The sequence below is a fragment of the Theobroma umbraticum genome, unplaced genomic scaffold (assembly GCF_002168275.2).
Source record: "Theobroma umbraticum cultivar Fairchild unplaced genomic scaffold, ASM216827v3 scaffold_4.1, whole genome shotgun sequence".
Classification (NCBI taxonomy): domain Eukaryota; kingdom Viridiplantae; phylum Streptophyta; class Magnoliopsida; order Malvales; family Malvaceae; genus Theobroma; species Theobroma umbraticum.
In genome coordinates this window covers 6,071,259-6,085,292 of record NW_018397258.1, presented here as the reverse complement: position 1 = coordinate 6,085,292, position 14,034 = coordinate 6,071,259, and the positions used below count along the sequence as shown (strand labels likewise).

The following is a 14,034-nucleotide window of genomic DNA, read 5'->3' as shown; positions in this document are numbered from 1 at the left end:
GTTATTATAATATTTTGTAGTGCTCCATGAGATTGTCAACCTGCCTAAGTAGGGGCCCTTAACTTGTAACATGTTTTCTCATCATGTTAAGGGGCCCCTAATGATTTTCAGCCATAGAGCTCGTACAGAAATACAAAGATACTGCTGAACATGATGATGAATGTGCCATGAAGCCCACATAGAACGCATTACTGGGTTATTGCTCTCAAGTAGTTAATATTCTTGTTGCTTCCAAAAGAGAAAACTTACTTGCCTTTTTGTACATGCACAAGGAAAGAGCCTTTAAAATGCTAAAAGAATTAGCCACTACCCACTGTAAGTTATATTCCCAGGGGGAGAGGGGTGTGACTTTAGATTATATCCAAATAAATAGAAACTATGATGCTATGATGAAAGTGTTCTTTTAATACAAAACAGAATAGCAGTGCCCCAAGAAGGAATGATGAGCAGTATTTTCCAAGTAACTAAAAGTTAACAAGCATGTGCCTCTATGTTTTGTAGGGGAGAAAAGAAAGGGTAAAGATTTTACAATGCCAAGAGAAAGCGGAATGATGATTTGGTTGGTTCTATCCACTGTCCAGGGTTGAGTTTTGTTGCGTTCCCTATACGCAGGACCTGATGGCACCCTCATTGGGTTTTTCTTGAGAAAGCACCCATCAATATTGGTTAATTGTGGGTTGTCCTTGAGAAAGAATAAATATATGGTATCACCTTTTCCCCGGGTTTTCTTTCTTTGTACGTCTAGATTCTTCTATCAAAGCAGAATGCCAAATTCTGTGCGGTGGTAATAGGACAAGTTTCCATATAATTTGGATTCCATTTCCCAAACCAGTGTGAACGAGGGCATTTCAGTTGGAAATTTCTCAGTTCTTGCATTGGTGGGAATGGAAAGAAAGGAAACTGGTTTTAAATCATGATTAATGATGGACACAAGATGCGATAAAATTTTAGTATTGACAAATAGGTGAGAACCAGCCGAACTTCAATGGGCCTCGAGGTTGACGTTAGTGGCGCACCTGATATTAGCCGTTTCTTTTCAAAGGTGCTTTGCATGGGATGGGATGCAAACCCCACCACAGTTTGTTTGTTCCCAGTGAGATCCACATGAAATCTAAGCGTATAGTCCGTTCTTCTGGACAGACCTCAAGGAATTGAGAGGAAGGCCTCCTTACATGCAAACAGCTTGCATTCAACGGATATGCAGACAGCGTGTTCCACCTTATGCTTTCTTTTTTCTCTTTTCTTGGCTCCATTGTTGTAGTTGACAAGTATTAATTACTACGAAGGTTCCTTCTTTTGAAAGAATTCTATCAAACATAAATCTATCATCTTAACAAGTTGTACTGATTCGACCTATGTTCTTAACGGTGCTTGTTCCACATTGCAGAACGAGCTCACTGCATTCAAGAACTTGGTCCAAAGGAATTTTGCATCAAAGAGTTGAAAAAGGATAAGGAACCTAGGTTGAATAAGAGGAAACCAAGTAGCACGATCTTCATGCAGAATCAAGCAGGAAAAACAGAAAGGGTTTGGATGAAGCACCTGAACCAACATATGGAGTTGCATTGTTTATTTATGTACAGCAAAAAAATTTTATACGTGCAAGCGTATTAATGTTGTTAAATAATTACACCTTATTTCATAATGCAAAATAACAGGGGCTGCTACATAAACGACATACAGATTATCATATCATATAATAGTAATATAAATATATAGCTTACAGATGTTATAAGTGGCCTTCAATAGTAATATCTCCTCCGGATTCTCATGTTGCTCACTGGGGCGGGTGCTTCTCCGTTAGCAGGGAATCCCCACTTTACCACATCCCCATCCCAAGAAGAGCTAACTAGCATGGGGTAGTATGGGTGCCAACTACAGTCTCTTACCGGTGATGTATGGTGCTTGAGTACTGCAACTTGGGCTCCGGTTACCTGCAAGGAATTATGGTGTTACCCTCAATAGAAAAGAATTTGGTTGGATATTGGATGGCACAGGCCACAAGTTTTTGGTATTCATGCATCGGCTGAGCACATTATGACACTCTTCAATGGACAGCATATCCAACATAATCACTCACTGCAAGACATCTTATCAGATGCAATACACATTTTTTAAATATACACAATTACAGTTTTTGCCGTAATACAAGAGAATGCACATTGAAACTACAGCTGTCCACCACAAAATTCCACCAAGTAAGAATTTTGAATCTAACAAAGGGCATCATATTCTTATATTTACACATTCGAACAATATATCTATGGTGTATGCAACATTGACTCAAAAATGCAACCTATGGGAAAAGCAATATAGAATTTGGTTACTTACCACATCATAGATATAAACACAAGAATCATGAGATCCAGTGTAAATGTACTTTTGACCTGTGCTGCAATAAGAGATTCAAGAAATTGATGACATGTTAGTAAATACTTTAAACCAGAGCTAACAGTGAGATAAACAACAATATCTCGCTAAACGAAAAGAGAATATAACCACCACTTATCCACAGTTGATTTGACAGAATTTGACTAATATCAAGCAAACAGCTTTTTATCATTCAAATAATCACCTAAGTTCCATCATCTAAAGAGAAGGAAAATATAGTAACACTCACCTGTATTCTGGGGAAAAGTAACAGCGAATAAGAGTACGCAAAACTGAGTGACCTTTATAAGTGGCCACTGATTGATCACATGGGTGTTTCAGATCTCTAGCCTGTGGTGGGTAGTCCATCCATCTGTAATCCCATTCGTAACTCCTAAACCCTACATCGCTGCAATAACATAATAACAATGTCTTAAACTTAAGCTGTTTAATTCTATTCAATCTAGAATGATTTAAATAAAGCATCAATACTGTTAGCTCCCATATACTCAATTCATCATATCCAAACTGGACATGGCTTTAACCACAAGTAGGTTAAATTCACAATCCTAACTTATCATGATCAAACTAATGTCCAAATTCAAATTAACAATAAGTTAAGTTCCGCTAAATAGCCTAAAAGAGACATACCCGTGAGAGGAAATCTAAAATATGCTCTAGTTTCTATTCTCATGAATAAAGAAAAGTTTGCAAGGGGTATCAGGGGAAGCCAGAAAATAAGCATACCAAGAGGTATTAGATGACATTTTCCTGATATCCCAAAGCTTGATAGTCTGATCTTTACCATTTGATATAAAAAAACGACCATCTCCACGACTGTCAAGAAATGTAATACCTTCCAGGTGTCCCATCAAGACCCCTGCCGGCGTATCTTTTGCAATGAAGCATCGTCTATCCCACACCTAAACAAAATTAAAATTATTGTCACTTGCTTAATCAAATGGGAAAATAAAGCATATATACATCCCAAATTTTCAGTAACATGTTCAGGCATTTTCCAAGATACTTTCTGAGGGTGTTGTATTTGAATTTTGGTGTTAATGAATGTGTGATTACTAAAGTACATAAAGCAAGCAACGAATTCTTTGCAACTCACCAAAGCCTTTTCCAAGTATTCAGCATTAACACACAAAATCACTAACTAAACAACCAGGAACAATGTTTCAGTCAAGAATTAACAGATCCCTTCCATATAACATAATGGCCTTGGAAAGGTATTACACATCCAGTGAAATTTACATAAAATAATTTAATAAAAGTACTAAAGAAACGAGGATAAAAATCACTAAACATTCTATGCATAAGAAAATTTGGATTTACCTTGCAGAGACTATCATCACTCCCAGAATATATCAGATTGCCACTTTCATCAGCAAAGGTGACAGTATTAACATCAGCCTGCAAGATGATGCACAAATCAACTTTAAAACTTGAAATTACAGATCCAAACAGGGAAAATGGCCACCACATTACATGAAATCTTCCTACATTAAAGTGGGACGGGAGGTCAAGAAAATTAAATGACAACAACCCCAAAATAAAACATTATACTTGGTGACTAGATCTTGCAAACCATACATCTGTTTATAGGGTATTTAGTTCCTTAATTCTCCTATTCATGCAACATTCATGAGCTTTAATGCTGATATAAATGAGAAAAGAACTTTTGAAATATACTACTCATGAAGGACAGTAATCTAAGGCAAAAAGATTAAGACTCTAAATTGCAGCTGAATAACTTAGGCACAGCCCAAGTGGAGTAGAGGCAATCAATACAAGAGAAGAATAATTACATATTACTAAATGAGATGAAAATATTAATTGTCTATATAAATATTGTTCTCAAGGAAGCCATCAACTTCCACACATTTTATCACTAGTAGTATCTAAACACATTCAAGTTAATTGATGACAAGGACTTCAATTATAAGCATAGCAGAAAAATCAGCTAAAAAACTTTAAAAGTGTATTTAAAAAAATCCTTAAAAGAAGTAAGAAATAATCACTTAACAGTGGTTGATGGGCTAATTGATATATATATATATATATATATATATATATATCACTCTAGTTTCAGACATAAAGCCATCATGATAACACTGTTATAGGTAAATCAACAATATTCAAGCGAAATAATCATAAAACAACATGCTTATCAAATCAAGAATGTATAGACAGTGAACCCACTGTGTGTGCTACAATTCGAAGGGAAAGCTTGTTTGCTTCCAGATCATAAACATATATTGAGTTGTCATTGCTTCCAGCAACAAGTTCTCGTCCATCAGTTGAAAATTTCACGGAGAATATGCCAAAAGGATACCCTCCATCATCAGCAGCAGAAAAGTCCAATCCTTCGTGGATCTCCTGAAAAGCATAGAACTACAAAAATGTGACCAAAAAATTGTTGGAAAAAGAATGTTTGGAAAATATATGAAGACATCCTTGATCAAAATATTTCATGGTGTTCAACCTCAAACCACGAAGTCAATGTGCTACCCTGAAAGAACTGATCATTCTAATTTCTCTTCTTATTCTCACCTTTTAACAATATAAATATATTTGACACTCAGGTTGGATGTTATCATCCAAAATAATTACTTGCCTAACCAAGAAGTATCTGAAGTGTTTATCAAGGTCTTCATGGCCCAATTTTTAACTATGGATAGGGGCCACGCCCACACACCAAATATCTCTAATCGGTACATTTACAATTTCCTAAAAAGCTTCCATGCCAGTGACATCATTTATTGGAATGTCAGATTTTTAACACCGTCAATAACAAAGTTTAAAAGCTTTTAGTATTTATGACCAGAAGACGATCTAACATTGACAGAACCAAACTGCCAACCCAACTTAAGGGCTTTAAGTTGCCAGCATAAGAGTTTTGTATTTCTGTCTCTAATGTGAAGCTGTTAAACTAAAGGCCATCCCAGATTTAAAGATTAAAAGAAAAGCATTTGTACCGTGACTTTTGCGAGGGAGTCTGTGGTAGCAGACCCAACATCAACAATGTGGACTATAGGTGACATGCTGGCATAAACCTGCAACAAAGAATATAAATTTGATTAAGATACCTGCAACAAACATGATATTTAAGGCCATTCAAAATGAACCTTGGACTCCCCTAATCCAAATTATATTAGAAAGTAACAAAATCAACAATAAGAACGTAAAAGTAGTGTGATAAAACAAATAAAAATCCAAATATACCAAAGCATTCATTCTATATTGGATCTTGAAAGAAACTAATCCAAGCTAATGTCCTTAATTCTTTATCCACATATCATCAGAAAATAATTTTCTTGAATAATGATGATCGCTTTTTCAATTTACAAAATTTTCCATCTTTCATCTAGCTTTTAATCATCCCAACTATTTATACTTGTAGGTCCACTTTAGGTGAGTCAAGGAAAAAAGAGTAGTCTGGGTTAACATACACCATCAACCTAGCTATCAATGCATTAAAACATTATAAAAAAAACTAGGACATTAAAGCAGACAGATGACCAGATGAAAAAGGCATGCAAAGGTCCAAAAACAGATGTGCAGACAAATCTATTTGTGGACAAAAAGCTCTGTGCGGGCATTGGATTCATTCTTCTGCGTCAGTTCATGTACAACTATAGTTCACTTTTTAGAACACAAAACAAGGAACAGGACACCAGAGAATAAAGTTCTATCTGGTATTGTTCTGTCATGTCGCATTGAGAGTGAGACAATAATGTGCAGTATGATGCTAGCACTAATAACCTTGGAACTCAAAAGCTATCTGCTATATCTTATTACCATGAATCCTTGTAAGATCTAAAGTGCTATTAAAATCCTCAAAAATGTAAGCATAGGAGGACTCTAAATGGGATGATTTTAATCCATTTAGCACTTGAAATGTGTTATCTTAGCCACAGTGAAGCTTTGCATAATTTGCTTCATCAAACCCCGTCTCATAGAAGTAGAATGTCCCTTACAGAAGATATGTCAAATATAGTAGTTTTCAAAAAATTCAAGTAGGAAGACACTGACTAAATGTTAAAGCTAGATAGGGGGAGTTCATTCCAGCAATAAACTCCCTTAGCATCACAAATTGATAACAAGAATGAGTAAAAGAGACGCAATTCAAAATCATCAAGCTATCTCTTACATGCAAATACAATTAACTATATCTAGTATGAACTCACAAGATAGCGCTGATCTGGAGAAAGGGATGTGTCAGTAACTGTCCAACGCAAACTTTTGGCAAGAATGTTCTTCTGAACTTTCCAGCCTCTATCCACATTGTATATTCTAATATTGCTTCCCTGAAACCAAACAATTCACAATCAAATTAAATCAAAAGTATTATTACCAATAATCCAATCAATTCCATGTCAAGTCACTCACTCAAATATAAGATGATGAACAAATACCTGAAAGCCAGCAACAAATAGAGAACCATCAGCTGAAAATTGAGAAACATAGGCCCGGCTGGTCATCTGGTCCACAAGCCAAGGTCCATTTACTGGCAAATATCTACTAAGCATATGACAACGATCTGCCAAAGAGAATCTTCCTCTTCCTGAATAATTACCTTCTCGACCTGCCAACATCTTCACTGGGGAAACAGGTAATTGCTGCTTTCCAGGCATGAGTTGTCGCAGTCGTTCATGAGGCCCTGATCTGAGGTTTGTAAGCTGGGCAATCTCGTGGTCTACATTATGCAACGGTTTGTTGGACCTAGTACTGCAACCAGCTTCATTGGTAACCTTACTACCATCAAACAACTCAGATTCTATCTCCAGCCTACTCATGGCGTACCCCATTTCATCAATGTCAACCCCACTGGCTGTAACAAACATATTTAATATAAAAGCACTGCCGATATTCTCGTATGACTAATGCATATACATATCTGTTAAACCTTCATACCAAACGATTTTTTTTTGGGTTCTTAACATGTCAAACCTGAAAAAAGAAAAACAGATAGAAATTGGGTATATGAAGAGTTTTGGGGGAAAAAAAGAACAAAAAGGGGATTTGTAATAGACAAACAAACACATGTTCAATAGTCAAGACAATGAATTTCAGCACAATTTGTCCAATTTAAGTCACTTTTCACACCCCAAAAAAAATGTAAAAAATCCAAAATAATGAAAAGCATTTGATTCTAGTTAGAATCATAGCTAAAACCCCATCTTTATAAAGTCTACCACCTTAAAATGAGCGACAAAACGTGAAATTAAACCAAACCCAGTTCCCAGCACACGGCAAAAGGCAAACTTTCGTCTTTAGTTACTCAGAATCTGTTAAAGTTACCGCCAAGTCGAATTGAATCATTGCAAAAACATGTCAAAAAGTAAAACTTGAACACACGAAAAATGCAGAGTCCAAAATATATACCATACAAAAAAAAAAAAGCAGCATCAGAAGCTTCTATTGTCAAACAAAAAGAAAACCCAACTTACTTGAACATTAGTAACAACTAACAAGAAAAACTGCATAGTAAAAGATAATTTATAAAAAGTACTAACAGCAAAAGAAAACTTAAGAGTTGGAAAGTGGATAAGAATGAACTGAAGCTCACCTGTTTGTTACGTTGCGAAGTTTTGGAGTCTTTGGATGCTGCTGGGATTCAGTCAGATTAGAAGCTTGCCGGTAATGTTACACTGTGGATTTTCTGTCTCTTTTTACTGTTTTCAATTTTTCGGAAAAAATATTTTCTGGGTTATGAGTCGGGTTTGTCCATGATTTGAGTGGGTGCAATAAGCACACCTAATCGCTTTAAATCTTGACACGTGTTCTTCCAGTGTTTCCTCAAGCGGTACGTCGTCCCTTCTCATCTTTCATCTGTGTCTACTTTCCTTCTTACTCACAAGTGTCATACTGAAAAATCAGCACACTCCTTACATGGAGATAGCTAATACCTTAAAAAATCATCAATTATGTTTAAAAAATTCAAATAAATATTTATTTTTATTTATTTAATTTAATTTTTATTTTTATTTTAAATTAAATAAAATTTTATAATTAACAATTCATCCACTATTATTAATAAAAATATCATTTATCATTTTATATCACATAATATTTACAATTACATATTAAAATATCACAATATTAGATGATATAACATGTTAATATAATAATATAATTTTTTTTCACTCTAGACAACCTCATGTACACATAAAATTACAAATGATCCAATTAATCAATAATTAATTATATTTATAATAATATTTTTATATTAATCATAATAATTAATAATTAATTTAATACATATCAGTATATTAAAAAATTTATCATAATAATTTTAGAAAGTGTCTCAAAACTCATTTTCAAATATTAAAAGGTGTTGGTAAACATTTGTTAAAGGTTATGTTTATAAAAAAATTTCATAATTAATATATTATATATTCTTTAAATTTGATGAAAATAATGTATTAAATGTTAAGATTTTCTTAAAATAAAAAATATTTAATAAGTATATATAAACATTCATCAATGGACTTTTAAAATTATTAATAAAAAGTTTATGAAAAAAAAACTTATTGGTTCCAAATTAATGTGATATAATTATTTCATGCAGCATGGATTTAGGCTAAGATAAGATTATAATTTAGAAACACACTCACATGAATAAAGATTAACTACTCATGGCCGTATTAACAAAACAGAAATGAACAGGTTAGAGATTGGCTGGGGTTTAACCCGAATTTGTTCTTACTTGCACCCCGCTTTGTCAGTTGTCACTGCAGTGAAGCAGGTTTAACCCACAAGACCAATAGAAAATCTTGAACATTATACGTGCGGCAGGGTTTGTTTCACGGGCACCGCCATCCGACCCAACCCGGTTTCTCCAATCACTAGCGACGGTAAGTGAGATTCTAGGAGTTCCGGTTTGACTCGGTGCTCCTAACACCATCAAATCCTCAGCCTTTGCGGCGGCCCCCATCGGTTTCTATCAAAGAATCTTCCCCCATTCGGTAAAACCCTCCTTGAACCCTGAACAAACAAGGTCCGGATTACAATCACAATGAAGCGTGTGTTCAAAATCTCGGAGGCAGCAGTCCAATCAGAGCTGCTATTAAATCTCCATTGGCATCCGTCAAAACCCAAAACTGTATCCCCTCTTTTATTTACTTTTCCGAATTCCTCTCTTTTCAGATTTTATGGTGACCTTGGTGCCCGAACCAACCAACCTCCGCTGCCAACGGCGATTCCCAGCAACATCATCAGCTTGTTCATTGAAAAGGTTTCTCAGGCGGAGGCCCAACCCAAAGCTAGAGAGGATCTGTTCCGGAAAGTGATTCTGTTCAGAGATGAATTGGTAAAAAGTGTTGATTGTTTAGAGGAAGTGAACAAGGTGTTGGAGGAGAAAGGTGATTGGTTACTTGGGAGTTGTAAACATTACCCTGCTTTATGTACCAAAAATTTCCATGACTCTGCTTTTCTAGAGCTATTGAAAAAGTTGTATTCTTCGGGTAATTTGGCCTTGAAGGTATGTATTTCTATTTTCCCCTTTTTACAAGAAAATTTATTTGTTTGAATTTACGATGGAATTTATTTAGGTTTATGTTTTCTGGGTTTTTTTATTCGTGTGGTCTTGTTTAAATGCTTTGTTAGGAGTGTTTCAGAGCTGCATCGTAGACATTGGTATGTACTGGATTTTGTTTTCATATTATACTGTTTCTTCAGGTGTTTAATTGGAGGAGAAAAAAGGCAGAGCAAGGCTATCCCATGAGGGAGGAAGAGTATGCTAGTGGTATCGCCATTGCTGGTAGGATTAGGAATGTAGATCTTGCAGTTGAGCTCTTTGCTGAGGCCGCTAATAAGCAACTCAAGTCTACGTCTACTTACAATGCATTAATGAGTGCCTATATGTACAATGGTCTTGCTGAGAAATGTCAATTAGTGTTTCGGGATTTTAAAAGGGAACCAGATTGTAGTCCTTCAATTGTAACATACAACATTCTTATATCAGTCTTTGGTCGTTTGATGCTGATAGATCACATGGAGGCAACTTTCCAGGAGATAAAAAATTTAAATCTTTCCCCTAATTTAAATACCTATAACAATTTAATTGCTGCATATTTGACTGCTTGGATGTGGGATAGCTTGGAAAGAACTTTTCATATGATGAAGGCTGGACCGGTTAAGCCAGATATTAAAACTCACTTGCTGATGCTTCGAGGATATGCACACTCGGGGAAATTGGAGCAGATGGAAGCAACATACCAAATGATAAAGCATCATGTTGATGACAAGGAAATCCCATTGATTAGAGCCATGATATGTGCATATTGTAAGAGTTCTATCAAGGGTAGGACTAAAAGGATTAAGGAACTATTAAGGATAATTCCAGAAAATGAATACAGGCCGTGGTTGAATTTGTTGATGATTAGACTTTATGCTGAGGAGAATTGTTTAGAGAGTATGGAAAACTCGATTAATGAGGCCTTTGAGCACAAGACCTCTGTCCTTACACTTCGCTTGATGCGTTGCATTATTGCAGCTTATTTCCGATACAATGCTGTGGACAAACTGGCAAATTTTGTAAAGCGTGCAGAATGTGCTGGATGGAGAATCTGCAGGTCTTTGTATCACTGCAAAATGGTCATGTATGGATCACAGAAGCGCTTGGAAGAAATGGAGAATGTCCTTAATGAGATGGATAATTTCAACATGGATTACACGAAGAAGACATTTTGTATATTGTACAAGGCATACTCAATGTGTGGTAAAAGACACAAGGTTGAGCAAGTACTGGGATTGATGTGCAAACGTGGCTATGGGATTCCTTTGGACACATATGCATCATAAACCTTTGTGCAGCTATACACCAGCAGAAGTTGCAAGAAACATTTAGCCAATCAGCATTTCTTGTTCATCAAGATCATAACACTTAATAGAGATTTCAATTTACTCATAGGTACACATCTTGTCTTGATTTAGCTCTTGATTGAAATGTGTTTATATAATCATTGGTCTGAATATTAACTTACAATTAGGTGTGAATTGGAGCCAAGGCTGAGTTGATACGGTGCTAGTCTCAAGCTGGAGCTTGGCTCGACAGTAAATGGGTCGAATTCGAGTATTCATTGAGTCAAACCCAAGTAGCTCATGAGTAGTTTGACTCATTCACACACCTAGTTACAATGACAAATTACTTTGGTATTATTGATCCCTTTTTCTCCCACCTTCCCTGACTTCTTTTATGAATAAATATTATAAATATTTTATGTATATAGTTATATCTCCATGCAATTGCTCTGTAGCCTTCAGTTTGCCTTCTTCCTCTTCCAATTGGTTGGCATTTTATGAATTGTTGCTACTAGGAAATGATACATTGCGTAAATGAGCCATCCTCTGCTTGCACCACTTGAGCTCTTACCTCCAATTTCTGTTGTATAATTCAGCTGCTACAATAGTCTTTATGGATGTTGTGAAACTATTTTTAATCTTAAGAACAATCATTAGTTGGTCCGAAAGAGACTTTATGTTTGCACTCACTAGACATTTTCGCCAAGCCTAATATCTAAACTTTATGGTAGCTTGTCTAGATTAAGGTAAACAGCAATAGCAGCTCCAAGGAGATTGGAAACCAGTCAGAGCTGGTGGGATATGAAAGGATCAGATATGTAATTGGTCCACCAGCTTTATGAGTAATTTAGGAGAATTTAAGTTCTGTTAGAGTTACCAGATTTTAAGAATGACTCGAGAAGAAGGCTATAGGAGACTATAACTGGAATCAGACTCCTTGGTTGCTGTAACCATATTTAAGGTTTCACTCTCTACTGAGATGTTCCTCATTGCTTATAATCTCTTTTATGCAGTAACTATCAGTATATCCTGCCTGTAGGCCAGCAGACCATAGTGGGCTTTATCTTACCCAGTTGGATTGAAAAAAGAGTATGAATTGTCACCTTCAACTATAAGGAGATCCTACATGTCTAAACTTTTAACATCTGCCTTTCAGTAATTGATGGAACATCTGGGAGTGCCCTGAATAATGGCTATATTTAGGTAACATTAGTTATTCCAAAAATCGCTGGATACCTAGAAGGCTAAGTAATTAATAGTTTATTTAAGCCAACAGATAATTTCCTGTGACCTAGCATTTTATTGCCTCCCTGTCCTCCAATTTATACTACCTTCACCTGGCTGGTGTTATCTTTATTATGAATTGAAAAGAAAAGGGGGCAGAGGTGATCATGCATTTTCTTGAGCCATAAGAATACCTAAATGGTGACACTTAATTTCATTTGCTAAATTCCTTAGCATAATCACAATTTCAAGAACTTATTTTTTCATGTCAATGAAAGATTAATTAACTTGTTAGGGGATTAGATGCAGTCTGATAATCATTCTGAGTCTATTTACCCCAGCAAGATGCTACTTGAAGATAATTCTAAGACGCTAGATTAACTTATTGATAAAAAAAATGCTACATTAATTTGGGTTTTTTTAAATATTATGATTAGAATTTAAAATTCTGCATTTTTTCAGAGGCCCTCATGTTGAGTTGAATACTTGCTCATTCTTCAAACTAAGTGAAGATATTCAGTTTTCTTTGTTTTTATTCTTATGCCTTGTGGTTATATACTGTGATTGACGGGCTATCTATGTAATTGCAGAAAGTGCTACATTGTTTGATGGACTGAGACTACCCTTTATAAGCTGATTGCCAAGAGAAGGAATAAAATTCATTAGTACATTCAGGATTGTGTGTTTTCTTGCTTGCTTCCTGCCATCTGACAAACTTGATTAAGTTTTATGGAACTGTAGAAATAATCTTTTCCTCAAATGCAAGGAGAGACAATGTTTTGGCAATTTGATACTAACAAGAACTTGGCTAGAGCTCGTCATCTATGAGAAAGAGAGCTGAAGGTGACATCTAAGGTTCAATCGTGGCATTCATAATTCAGTACATGTTGAATTGATGATCTTGGTTTAATCGAGTTGCATAGCTGTGTTCTCTGTTAGTTTTCTCAAATACGAGGGCTGTTTCTTGATGTTAGGTTGTAAAAGTATTGTACCATTATCCACAGCAAGCATTGAGATTTTGGGGTACAAACCCAGTTTTGTTATTTTTACTTCTAGCGATTCTGCAACTTTGTTTCAAGCTTGGCCGAGATGCAGGGTTCTTTGGCATTCAAATGAGAGTTGTATTGCTGCAATTTCTTATAAATATGTGGAACCCAAAGCCAATCTATAAATTTTTTTTTAATTAATTTACTTCAGAGGGTTAGCCACCCGAAGTGTTAATATTATTCTTATTTTGATGAGCGTCAGATGTTTTCTACATCATGTTATTAAATAGTGATAACCTGGTGAGTTCATTCTCACCTTCTTAATGACCCAAGGTTGGCAGCAGAGCTAGGTTCATATTACTAACAACTTCTTGCTATAAAATGTGAGAGTATTGACTCTGAACCACCAAAAATGTGAACATTCGTGTGGGTTACATGAAGTTCAAATATATTTCCAGTCATGAAGAGTAGAAATTTTATAATCATATTATAATAATTTTCAGTGACATGGTTTCATATAAATTTTTCTTTAAGATATGATACACGGTTACATGCACGTGTTTAGGTGTTAGTAGTTCACCCAAGCTCGGTTTAATTTGTTCTCGTTTCTGAAAATACAAAACAAGCCAAGTGATGCAAT

The 14,034-nt window shown here is 35.5% G+C and overlaps 2 protein-coding genes across 7 annotated transcripts; one reads left to right on the top strand and one right to left on the bottom strand.

Annotated features, from left to right (window-relative positions):
* Positions 1 to 1,565: 1,565 nt before the first annotated feature.
* On the bottom strand, positions 1,566 to 8,242 carry LOC110413424 (transducin family protein / WD-40 repeat family protein). 5 transcript variants are annotated; one of them, XM_021424204.2, is made up of 11 exons: positions 7,949 to 8,233; positions 7,294 to 7,329; positions 6,795 to 7,210; positions 6,567 to 6,686; positions 5,355 to 5,432; positions 4,579 to 4,755; positions 3,712 to 3,789; positions 3,118 to 3,293; positions 2,621 to 2,779; positions 2,332 to 2,392; positions 1,566 to 1,934 (listed from the first exon to the last, which is right to left on the bottom strand). In XM_021424204.2, exons 3-11 carry the CDS (start codon positions 7,185 to 7,187, stop codon positions 1,743 to 1,745), a joined length of 1,434 nt encoding a protein of 477 aa, XP_021279879.1. In that variant the 5' UTR covers positions 7,188 to 7,210; positions 7,294 to 7,329; positions 7,949 to 8,233; the 3' UTR covers positions 1,566 to 1,742. The 5 variants fall into 5 exon arrangements, with proteins under 5 accessions (XP_021279879.1, XP_021279877.1, XP_021279878.1 ...); XM_021424202.2 differs by having other exon boundaries at positions 6,795 to 7,329; positions 7,949 to 8,242; XM_021424203.2 differs by lacking the exon at positions 7,294 to 7,329 and having other exon boundaries at positions 7,949 to 8,232.
* Positions 8,243 to 9,047: 805 nt separating this feature from the next.
* Positions 9,048 to 13,593, top strand: LOC110413423 (pentatricopeptide repeat-containing protein At2g30780-like). 2 transcript variants are annotated; one of them, XM_021424198.2, is made up of 4 exons: positions 9,048 to 9,862; positions 10,060 to 11,293; positions 11,373 to 11,535; positions 12,999 to 13,593. In XM_021424198.2, exons 1-2 carry the CDS (start codon positions 9,398 to 9,400, stop codon positions 11,182 to 11,184), a joined length of 1,590 nt encoding a protein of 529 aa, XP_021279873.1. In that variant the 5' UTR covers positions 9,048 to 9,397; the 3' UTR covers positions 11,185 to 11,293; positions 11,373 to 11,535; positions 12,999 to 13,593. The 2 variants fall into 2 exon arrangements, with proteins under 2 accessions (XP_021279873.1, XP_021279876.1); XM_021424201.2 differs by lacking the exon at positions 11,373 to 11,535.
* The last annotated feature ends 441 nt before the right edge of the window (positions 13,594 to 14,034 follow it).

What these genes read in the sequence shown, in the direction of transcription:
- LOC110413424 (XM_021424202.2), bottom strand. Translation starts at nt 7,223, where the DNA reads ATGTTTGTTACAGCCAGTGGGGTTGACATTGATGAAATGGGGTACGCC. An exon ending in CTCCAGATCAGCGCTATCTT is followed by an intron (nt 5,433 to 6,566) that starts GTGAGTTCATAC and finishes TCTTTGTTGCAG; the next exon opens with GTTTATGCCAGCATGTCACC. An exon ending in ACTCCCTCGCAAAAGTCACG is followed by an intron (nt 4,756 to 5,354) that starts GTACAAATGCTT and finishes TATGCTTTTCAG; the next exon opens with GAGATCCACGAAGGATTGGA.
- LOC110413423 (XM_021424201.2), top strand. Translation starts at nt 9,398, where the DNA reads ATGAAGCGTGTGTTCAAAATCTCGGAGGCAGCAGTCCAATCAGAGCTG. An exon ending in CGGGTAATTTGGCCTTGAAG is followed by an intron (nt 9,863 to 10,059) that starts GTATGTATTTCT and finishes CTGTTTCTTCAG; the next exon opens with GTGTTTAATTGGAGGAGAAA.